Below are 10,988 nucleotides of genomic sequence, written 5' to 3'. Positions count from 1 at the left end.
AGATAAGGAGACATTGGATCTCCTTGTCTTAGCCCCTTCTTTCCCTGAAAGTTAGTTGTTAACCCTCCATTTAGTATCAATGAATAGATGACAGTAGATACACAGTTCATTATCAACTCCACAAACTTAGTAGGCATACCATACTCTATCAATATCATTTTTAGAAAAGGTCATTCTATTGAGTCGTATGCTTTCCTTATGTCCAACTTTATGCAGCATCTTGGTGAAACTCCCTTTTGAGTATATCCCTTGACTAGCTTGTGTGCAATAATGACATTATCAAGTATGTTTCTCCCTTCTATAAAAGCTGACTGAGAAGGTCCCACAATTGAGTCCACTACCAACTTCAATTTTGCTGTGAGAATCTTTGATATGATCTTGTACACTGTAGTGCAGCAAGCAATAGGTCGAAACTCTTTGACAGAGTTTGGGCTAGCAACCTTAGGTACTAGTGTAATTGTTGTGCAATTAATACTATTAAGTAACTTCCTAATTTTGAAGAATTCTTGTATAACTTGCTTGACTTTTCCTCCAATTATGTGCCAGTATTCTTTGAAAAACTCTGCTGGAAAGCCATCCATCCCTGGTGCTTTTTTATTTGGTAGCTCTTTCCCTGCCTTATCAATATCTTCCATAGTTACTGGGGCAATAAGCAATTGTTGTTGCTCCTTTGTAAGGTAGTGTCCATCTCTAGTTGTTTCAATATCAATACAGGGGATCTCACTTGCTGAAGTGCCCAATAAGCTTTGGAAGAAGCTTTTAAATTCTTGTTCAATCTGTTTTGGTTCTGATACTCTCCTCCCTTGTTTATTACAAATGGATGCAATTTTGTTCCTTGCCTGCATATTTTTTAGTTGAGCATGAAATAATTTAGAATTTCTATCTCCTACTTTTATCCACACTGCTCTGGACTTTTGTCTGAGTACCTGTTCATTTACCCCTTCCCATTTTTCAGTCTGCATAATCAACTCTCTTTCTTGATCAGTTAGTTGTTGGTTGAGAGGGTCATCATCCAGCTTTCTTTGAGTATTCTGCAGCTCCATTCTTAAGTTCACAATCTTCTTCTCCAATGAGTTCATCTCCTTGTTCATCTGTCTGGTTCTATTCTATAATCTTTGCAGCTTAATCCACACATAGTACATAGTATACCCCTCAATTTTTAGTTCCAGACCTCATTCACACTTTCTTTAAACTCCCTTTGATATAGCAAAACATTGTAAACCCTAAAAGGCTTTTGTAAGTGATTCTTTACCACTTCAGTGTTTATCACAATAGGTGAGTGATCAGAAATCCATGGCGGTTCATATACAGCTTCTAGGCTACTATACTTTGTAAGCCAAGAGGCATTTCCAAACATCCAATTAATATTATTATAGATTCTATCTCTTGCATCCCTTTTATTGCACCATGACCACTGACAGCCTTTTCTATTCAATTGTCTCATTCCAATATCTCTTATACAGACTTGGAAATCCACTAATTTAGCTTGATGTATAGGTTTGCCATTTATTCTATCATTAACAGACAGAACACTATTAACGTCTCCTATTACCAACCAAGCCTCCTGCATTGTGCTATAAATCTGCCTTAGTTGATCCCATAGCTCCCTCCTTTGGTGCACTTTGTTCTTTCCATATACAAAAGTGATGTAACATGAGAATTGTGACCCCTTTTCCTTCACTTGGCAATGAATCAATTGTGTAGTGACCATCAGAATTTGGACTTGGACCATACTGTCCTTCCAAAATAACCATAACCTCCCAATAGGACTTGTCTTCTCATCTAAAAACACTTGCCAATCCCCACAAAACTTACTTTTAACTTTGCTCACACTTCTAGGCTTTATCTTTGTCTCAAGGCAGCCTAGTAAAGTATTTGTGCTTCAGCAGAAAGGCCTTGAGTTCTCTCTGCTTGTAGGACTTATTCAGCCCTCTTATACTCCAAGAGCTTATTATCATGGTGGATTTTCCTCATTGAGGCCAATCCCTTCAGTCACCTTTGCAGTGCTGCAATCCTCTTGTATTCTCAGAGAGCTATACCTATTAGTCATTAACAGTTTCTCTATCTTAGTGTCATTTAGAGTTCTCTTGCTTTGAATTTGTACTTTCATCTTCTGCTTTCCTTTGGATCTTTGTTGTGGCTGGAATGCCTCCTCTTGTTCAGCATTCTGTTCTGCATTCTTCTGTTATTCTTGTTGCTTCTGCAGCTTCTCACTTGTCTCCCCATTGTGTTCTTTCCCTGTCTCCTGTTGTACTAATACTTCTGATTGCTCAACAACAGATTTTACTTTCCATTGTGTTTTCCTCTTCTGTTGCTTGAATGGTTTTCCTTATTTTTGTTGTTTCTCCTCCTTGTGTTGCTGCTTTTCTGCTGGGGCCTTCTCACAGTTAAATTCATGCTGTCTTATTTGGAAAAATACTTCACAGAATGAAGGTCTCCATTCATAATCTAGGACTTGCTGCATATATTTGCCATCAGCCTTCTCAATTAGCATTCTGTTTGGTAATTCCTGAGAAATATCCATTTCAATTAACATTCGCGCATAGGATATTCTATCTCCTTCTATCATTAGTCTATCAAAACATATAGGTTTCCCTATATAACTTGCAATTCAACCTAGATTCTCCTTTATCCAATATTCAATTGGTAACCCTGGAAATAGCACCCAATTTGGGACATTTCGCGTCATTTCTTTACTCATCTGAAATTTAGGCACCCACTGTTTCAATATCATAAGTCGATTATGAAATGTGTATGGTCCTCTCTGAACAACTTTGTTCTTATCATCTTCAGATTCAAATCTGAATACAAAATATCCATCATCATGAAGAAATACCTGGGAATTGCTACGAAGTTCCATATGTCATACACGAATTTGAGCATCTCTTTGAAGGATGGATTTCCACCCAATACATACCCAATTAGTGATGCTTGCCACTTCTGGGTTTGTTTAGCCACCTCCACTTGTTTTAGACAAACCACCTTTACTCCTTCTTTGATAACTGCAGGATAGTACTCCAATTGCATCCTCTGTTGTTGAGATCTGTTGCCTTTAACCACCTCAGCTAGCGTCGTCTCTGTTCCCTCATGGTTTGAGCGTTGATTTGAGAACGTGAGCTTCCTAGCTGCTGTGTTGCTATCCGCCTCTACTGGTTGAGCCTTCTCCATTTCAGTACACTTTGAAGCTTGCATGACAGTTAGTGCACTCCCCATTCCAGTCATTCAGTGGACTAATTGTATTTGACCTATTGTTTGTGAAATCCCCGACTCTGATATTACAATTATTTCTCCTTTTGCCGCCTCCGGTTTAGCTGGCGATGCCGTTATCTGTGATTTCCATCGAGTCATCATGATGAGCGTACGTTAGCTATCCCTGCGTAACGTGCGCCTTCAGAGTGAGCATGACTCTTCTAAAGATTACACTGCTTTCATAGTCGGGGCATCCCTCGGGAATGCACGCCTTGCGTGAGTCTTGATTGGGCCGGCACATGTACCCTTTGTTTAGACAACGTGTCCCAGTTTTAACGTGCCTATAATCATTGACAAAATTGGTTCAATGGAGGGCACTGATAGTAGTAATTTAATAAAGGTATTGTAGTAGATGTTTAATTTCATCTCGTCAATCATATTTTTTGAGGTATATCTTAATTTGCATAAATCTTTAAATAATATTTAAATAATTTGAAAAGAAAATAAATTACTTTAACATACACTCCTTACTTATTTTTCTTGTAATTTTGTCATTTACTATATCATTTTATTTATGCATAAATTTAAGGGAAAAAGTAAATTCAAGAAAATAACTAATTTACGAGTTTAGCCTCTCACTCGGTCACCACCTCCTACGTCGCCGTTTATTTTGCGTATGGACCTTTTCCAACCGTCTCTCTTTCTCTCACACACACATGCAAAAACTGCCATACAATGCAAGCAAAGGTTTCTCATTTCCCCATTTCACATTCTCACTTCTCTCTTTTTCACACACTCACACAGAGTAATACACACTGACATTACAGCAACATGATACATAAAATTTTCTGTACATGTTTATACACCATTTAAGTTTGAAATTTACTGAAGAATTTGGAGTTTTTTTCTCCTTCTAGTCTGAAAATGGCAGGAAACGAATGGATAAACAGTTACCTTGAGGCGATCCTGGACGTAGGTCCGCCGATCAACGATCCAAAATCATCGTCGCTGTTGTTAAGGGAAAGAGGTCGGTTCAGTCCCGCTCGTTACTTCGTCGAGGAAGTCATCACTGGTTTCGATGAAACCGATCTTCACCGCTCTTGGGTTCGCGTAAGTCCTCCTTTACCGGCCATTCTAATGGTCCTACTCATTAAATTTATACAAGTGTATTTATGTTTGTGCACAAGATATGGAAATTGAAGCAGATAGAGAATTACATTTTTTTTTTTGGGCCGAATGAAATGCATATTTAATGACATGAGTATTAAGTTTAGATCTCTTGAAATTGTTGTGTCACAGGCTTCGTCAATTCGGGATTCGCAGGAGAGGAATACAAGATTGGAAAACATGTGCTGGAGGATTTGGAATTTGACTCGCAAGAAGAAACAGGTTCTTAATTAGGAATATTATATCCCTGGTTGTACTTTTAGTTCACTTGTTTTTCTTTTTTTTTTTTCTTTTTTTTATTGGTTAAAATTTTTTGATTTCATTAGTTCTTTGACTTCACTTAATTGCATCATCTTTCAATTTGATGAGTTTATGACTAAAAGTCAGTGATGGTTATTCACACGCAATGTATAAGTGATACCATTTATGTTGTTTAATAGTATCAAATACCATTATGAATGTCACTCTACTAGATTTATTTTATGTTTAGAACTTTGCCTGTATCTTAGTGAGAAACATTTTGAAACCATAGCAATGCCAATAATATTATTCAGGCAAATTTCTTGCCCATCGTATGACATCTTTATCCAGTTTGTAGTATATATCAAGTTAGGAAAATGTGATAAACCTGTATTGTCCAATTGATTCCCTTCATATAGAGTTTATGAATTTGTACATTCTTAATCTCAAGTCACTAAAAGCTGGACAGCTGCTATAACAGTTACCAACTTGCAAATTACACTGGACAGTGTGGTAGCTCTCATTTGCTACCACTTGCTCTGGTTATTGTCAATATCCTTGGTTACTGAGACATGCTCTCTTTACCATTGTATAATTGGTTCAATCAGAAAGTAATGTCTGCCCTTGCTATGATATTTGCAGCTTGAAGGGGAAGAAGCTCAGCGTGTGGCGAAAAGGCATCGTGAACGTGAAAGGGCACGTAGAGAGGCAATTGTTGATATGTCAGACTTATCGGATGGGGAAAAGGTAGATATGGTTGGTGACCTCTCAGCTCATGGTGATAGTGTCCGAGGAAGAATGTCCAGGGTCAGCTCTGTTGATGCGATGGCAAATTGGGCTAATCAATACATGGAAAAGAAACTTTACATTGTGTTGATAAGGCATGATTCTTTTTAGTTTCTGAGATCTTATGTTTTAATGTATTCCATAATTAATACACTTCGGGTCCTAAGAGTAAGTTGAAGTGTCTTCATATTATCAATTCTGTCTAACAGAAACCTTACTGCAGTCTTCATGGCTTAATAAGGGGAGAAAACATGGAGCTTGGTCGGGATTCTGACACGGGTGGCCAAGTAACTTCGATATTTTCTTTGAACAACACTTTGTTGGCACAGTTACTCATATAACTATTATCTGCTACATCGTCTTAACTTTTTGATGCTCTGTGTCAGTATGTGTTTCTGTTTCTTTAAGTTGGTTTTAAGTTTTTCATTTTTCAACTCAGGTCAAGTATGTTGTGGAATTAGCTAGAGCTTTAGGCGTGATGCCTGGAGTTTATCGTGTTGATTTGTTGACAAGACAAGTATCAGCACCTGATGTAGATTGGACTTATGGTGAACCAACAGAAATGCTAAATCTAATAGACTCTTCAGATACCATGCATGAAGTAGGAGAGAGTGGTGGTGCCTACATCATCCGCATACCATTTGGCCCAAAAGATAAATATGTCCCAAAAGAGTTACTTTGGCCTCATATTCCTGAATTTGTTGATGGTGCACTTAGTCATATAGTCCAGATGTCAAAGGTTCTAGGCGAGCAAACTGGTAGCGGGCAGCCACTTTGGCCTGTTGTAATCCATGGACACTATGCAGATGCCGGTGAGTCCGCTGCTCTTCTGTCGGGGGCTTTAAATGTACCAATGGTTTTAACTGGCCATTCACTTGGACGAGACAAGCTCGAACAACTACTAAAGCAAGGACGGCAACCAAAAGAGGAGATAAACGCAACTTACAAAATAATGCGGCGTATAGAGGCTGAAGAGTTGTCTCTTGATGTGTCTGAGATGATAATTACTAGTACACAGCAGGAAATAGAAGAACAATGGAATCTCTATGATGGATTTGATCCAAAGTTAGAACGCAAACTTAGGGCAAGAATGAAACGAAATGTCAGTTGCTATGGCAGATTTATGCCTCGCGCAATGGTGAGCCACTTTTTCTTTTCCTTTAGATTTAGTTCTGTCTTCACTGTACTTAAAATATGCTCTCTTTCTTTTCGTATAATCTGTTCCAAAGACTTTCTTGAGCTCGTTATTCTTGCATCATCTTTGTATCTTTATCTAGTTATTTTCTTTGCCCTTTTGTGTATATATTTACTTTGTTATTTTACTTTGGCAGGTGATTCCTCCAGGAATGGAATTTCACCATATTGTTCCACATGAAGGTGACATGGATGGAGAAACCGAAGGGAATGAACATAATGTTGGGAATGCAGATCCGCCTATTTGGTTGGAGGTTTCAATCACTATCTTCCTTGAATCTATCATCCTCTATGTTGAAGATTTATGTGGCTCCTTTTTCTATTTTTGCTTCAACCAGTCATCTACTTAACATTGTGAAGATTTGATGTAGGTCCTAACTCAATTATAATTCTTTGACAGGTCATGCGCTTCTTTACCAATCCACACAAGCCTATGATACTTGCTCTTGCCAGGCCTGACCCAAAGAAAAACTTAATCACTCTAGTCAAGGCATTTGGAGAGTGCCGACAGTTGAGAGAGCTTGCAAACCTCGTAATTACAAATTTCCCCAATACATCAATATTTTAAAGCCTATTTTGCGGTTTAATTATAGTTCTTTTTGTAATATTCTTCTATTATGTACCATTGCAGACATTAGTGATGGGAAATCGTGATGTAATTGATGAAATGTCCGGTACAAATTCATCTGTCCTTGTTTCAATACTTAAATTGATCGACAAGTATGATTTATATGGTCAAGTTGCATATCCTAAGCATCACAAGCAATCTGATGTTCCGGAAATATATCGTTTGGCTGCAAAATCAAAGGTAGAGCAGCAAATTACATTAATATCTGTGATCTTGGTGTAAGCTGTTTGTATAGCTTGTTCCCACATAATCTTTTTCCCCTACCGAACTTCCATTCTTTTATCTATGATTATACAGTGTTACCCCGTCTAACCTCCAGATTGAACACGCATGAATCACTTCATTGTTTATTTGTTTCTGAAGATAGACCATTCACTTATAGTAAATCACGTGATGATATGACATATCCTCGTGTTAGACCTTTCTCATGATACGAAGACTAGATGGAAGTTTTGGATTGTGGAGCAGAAGTGAAAAGTAGTCGCAATAGTTGAAAGTGTCTGCTGCCTCAGCTTTCATGAGGGCTTAGTGTTCAGATTGCTGCTTCAGTTACAGGGACCTAAGAATTGATTTCAAAATCTGTCTACTTCATGATAGGCTGTAATTCTTAAGGTTACTATAATACGATGCAATATGCTTAGAAAAAACAGGTATAAAATGAACAATGACCGGGTGAAAAATGACAAACTGAACGCTTTTCAGTTTCATAGCGACAGTAATGTTTTTTTCACATAGTTATAGTAGCTGAGAATGCCAAAAGGAGGAAGGTTGTCTGAACGTTTACATGGCGGGAATTAACCTCATATCTTTTCGTTAAATTTTCACTTGTCAATATCACAATTTTGCAGGGGGTGTTCATCAATCCAGCATTCATTGAACCATTTGGACTCACTTTGATTGAGGTGCTTGTTGTGTTTTCTTTTTCGTAGTTTAACAGATTTATGGTGTATTTGCTTATTCCATTTGCAAACTGATGTCTCATATTCAAACAGGCAGCAGCTCATGGTTTGCCCATCGTTGCCACAAAAAATGGTGGTCCTGTTGACATTCACCGGGTTTGTCTCTTGATGGAGCTAACTTATTGCTTGAGGGACTTTTTTGTTTGTCTATTGGAGCTGAATTTAGAAGTCATGTTAGTGTTCGAGGTCTGACTATTAACTTCATTTCAGGTGCTTGACAATGGTTTGCTAGTTGACCCACATGATCAACATTCTGTGGCTGATGCGCTTTTAAAGCTAGTAGCTGATAAGCAACTTTGGGCAAGATGTAGGGGTAGCGGATTGCGAAATATACATCTCTTCTCTTGGCCAGAGCACTGTAAGACGTACTTAGCGCGAGTGATGTCTTGCAAACAAAGGCAGCCAAGATGGAAACGAAATGAGGATCAGTCTTCTGATTCGGAACCAGATTCACCTGGAGATTCCTTGAGAGATATTAAAGATCTATCTTTAAGCTTGAAGCTCTCATTGGACGGGGATAAAAATGAGAAAAGAGGTACTTCAGTGACTGCCCTGGATTTCGTGGAAAATGCCAGCAAAAAGAAGAGTCAATTGGATGATGTGGTCTCACCACTGCCAGTAAGTAGGCCCATGGAGAAAGCAGAGCAAAGTAAGTTTTCACTGTCAAGGAGAAGGAAGCTAGTTGTGATTGCTGCGGATTGTGATACCATAGCTGGTTTGGCAGATATTACCAAAATAATTACTGAGACTGTCAAGAAGGATAATAGTGCTTCACACTGTGGCTTTATCTTGTCTACAGCCTTGACCATTACTGAGGTGCAGTCATTTTTGGAGTTGGCAAAGTTCAAACCACATGACTTTGATGCTTATATCTGCAATAGTGGTGGGGAGGTTTATTATCCATGTTTAAATTCAGAAGAGAAATCTTTGGGGCCTCCTTTTACAGTAGATTCAGATTATCAATCTCACATTGATTATCGTTGGGGTGGAGAAGATCTGAGGAAAACTATAATTCGTTGGGCAGATTCTTTAAATGACAAAGTTAAAAACAAAGCTGAGATAGCTATAAAAGAGATTGACTCAGCATCTTCACATTGCTATTCTTTCAGAATAAATGATCAATCATTAGTAAGTTCACCTCCTCATAAAAGCATCTCTGTGTGGCAATACTACCTCTAAGTGTTCAACTCATCTAAGTAACTCTAATGTTCTGAGTTTGATCTCCTCTTTAGGTTCCTCCTGTGAAGGAAGTTAGGAGATTGTTGAGAATTCAGGCGCTAAGATGCCATGCAATATATTGCCAAAGTGGTAGCAGGCTAAACGTGATCCCTGTTCTCGCTTCAAGAACACAAGCCCTCAGGTAATTTCCTGCCCATCTTCTTTCTCCTTCAAAACTTTCTTTTTAACAAATTTTCACAGTGCTAGTATCAAATTGTCAATCCTTTTAGGCGTGAATCTTGAGTCTTAATTTTGACTTTACAGGTTAGCTAAGTGGTAAAATTTGTCTAAGGATCTTGACTTTACTAGATATTTACTTTTGATTTTGACTAAGAAGTGAGGTGAGATTGAAGATATCTTGAAGAAAAAAGGGATTTATTTCTGAAGACCTAATAAAGGATTTTCCCTACAACTCCCCTTTTGTCTCCTTGATTATGCTTTGAAATTCTGAGGATTACATAGTAGGGGAACAGCAACTAGCTTTCTCCATTGCATAAATGACTTCAGTTTTCAACATGTATTTTAGGTGGAAATACAAGGTTAAAAAGTTCATAGGAGTAAACCTCGCACCTTTTGTTGGACCAAATGCATTGTTTCTCTTCTAGTCCTCAGCTGCCATTCATTTGCATATTCAACATCCCTTATTTCTATTAAGAATTTATCTTGTCGTACACTTACATTAGGTTAGGTTTTTGATAGAAGTCCTTCTAGTGTATTCGGAGATTTGCATGTTAACAAAAACTGTAAAATCTCTACTGTAAGAGAACCTCTAGCTTGTCCTAGAACACTATGTTGGAAAAAGCGAGTCCGGCTGACAAAATGGATATAGATGATTCATATAGCCGAGCCGACCCCAATTAGTCAGAGATTAAGGTCTGGCAATTAATTTTGTTGTTGTGATCACTTCTTTTATATGCATAAGTAAAAGCTATATTAACTATTGACTTTACATTCAGGTACATGTTCATTCGATGGGGCATAAACTTGTCAAATCTTGTGGTTTTTGTCGGAGAAAGTGGAGACACGGATTATGAATTATTACTTGGAGGAATACACAAAACTGTAGTATTGAAGGGAGTTTGCAGCGATGCCTCTAAAGTTCACTCAAACAGGAACTACCCTCTGGAACATGTTTTGCCAGCCAAGAACCCTAGCATTGTTGAATGTGGAAGTTGCAGCAATGAGGACATTAGTGTAGCACTAAATAACCTTGGATTTCTTTAGGGGCTAGATGACCAGTTCTGCTCCTGTGTCTTGTTGCATTCATGTAGTTTTCTGGATAATGTGTAAGAGATAATGTTTTTGATTTTCTTTAGGAAGCCAAGTTTAGTTTTATATTAGTGCTCCTCCAATCCCCACCCAAACACCAGGGTGGTATAATTAGTGTGTATTGTTTGATATTAGTAACTGCAATTGCAATTCTGTAAACGAAATAAGGCCAACAATACCCTTAACGTATTGAAAATAGCTCAAAAATATCCTCCGTTAATTTATTGGTCCGCAAATGCCCCTAACGTTTGTTTTTGGGCTCAAACTTACCTCTGTATCTAACAGAACTAACCTGGTCATTTTTTTGACTTTAACTTCGCCATGTGTCATTTTTTTAA

The 10,988-nt window shown here is 38.0% G+C and overlaps 1 protein-coding gene across 1 annotated transcript; it reads left to right on the top strand.

Moving 5' to 3' along the window:
• The first annotated feature begins 3,898 nt into the window (after positions 1-3,898).
• LOC104247669 (probable sucrose-phosphate synthase 1) lies at positions 3,899-10,721 on the top strand. The gene is made up of 14 exons (XM_009803740.2): positions 3,899-3,936; positions 4,107-4,299; positions 4,489-4,578; positions 5,239-5,477; positions 5,606-5,669; positions 5,822-6,520; positions 6,714-6,830; positions 6,977-7,108; positions 7,208-7,384; positions 8,053-8,106; positions 8,197-8,259; positions 8,374-9,291; positions 9,396-9,523; positions 10,338-10,721. Exons 2-14 carry the CDS (start codon positions 4,114-4,116, stop codon positions 10,603-10,605), a joined length of 3,135 nt encoding a protein of 1,044 aa, XP_009802042.1. The 5' UTR covers positions 3,899-3,936; positions 4,107-4,113; the 3' UTR covers positions 10,606-10,721.
• Positions 10,722-10,988: the final 267 nt, after the last annotated feature.

This window comes from Nicotiana sylvestris, chromosome 8 (genome assembly GCF_000393655.2).
Source record: "Nicotiana sylvestris chromosome 8, ASM39365v2, whole genome shotgun sequence".
Taxonomy (NCBI): domain Eukaryota; kingdom Viridiplantae; phylum Streptophyta; class Magnoliopsida; order Solanales; family Solanaceae; genus Nicotiana; species Nicotiana sylvestris.
Note: the sequence above shows the minus strand (reverse complement) of the source record. Positions and strands in the feature narration are given on the sequence as shown.

What these genes read in the sequence shown, in the direction of transcription:
- LOC104247669 (XM_009803740.2), top strand. Translation starts at nt 4,114, where the DNA reads ATGGCAGGAAACGAATGGATAAACAGTTACCTTGAGGCGATCCTGGAC. An exon ending in TTCACCGCTCTTGGGTTCGC is followed by an intron (nt 4,300 to 4,488) that starts GTAAGTCCTCCT and finishes GTTGTGTCACAG; the next exon opens with GCTTCGTCAATTCGGGATTC. An exon ending in TGAGAGAGCTTGCAAACCTC is followed by an intron (nt 7,109 to 7,207) that starts GTAATTACAAAT and finishes GTACCATTGCAG; the next exon opens with ACATTAGTGATGGGAAATCG.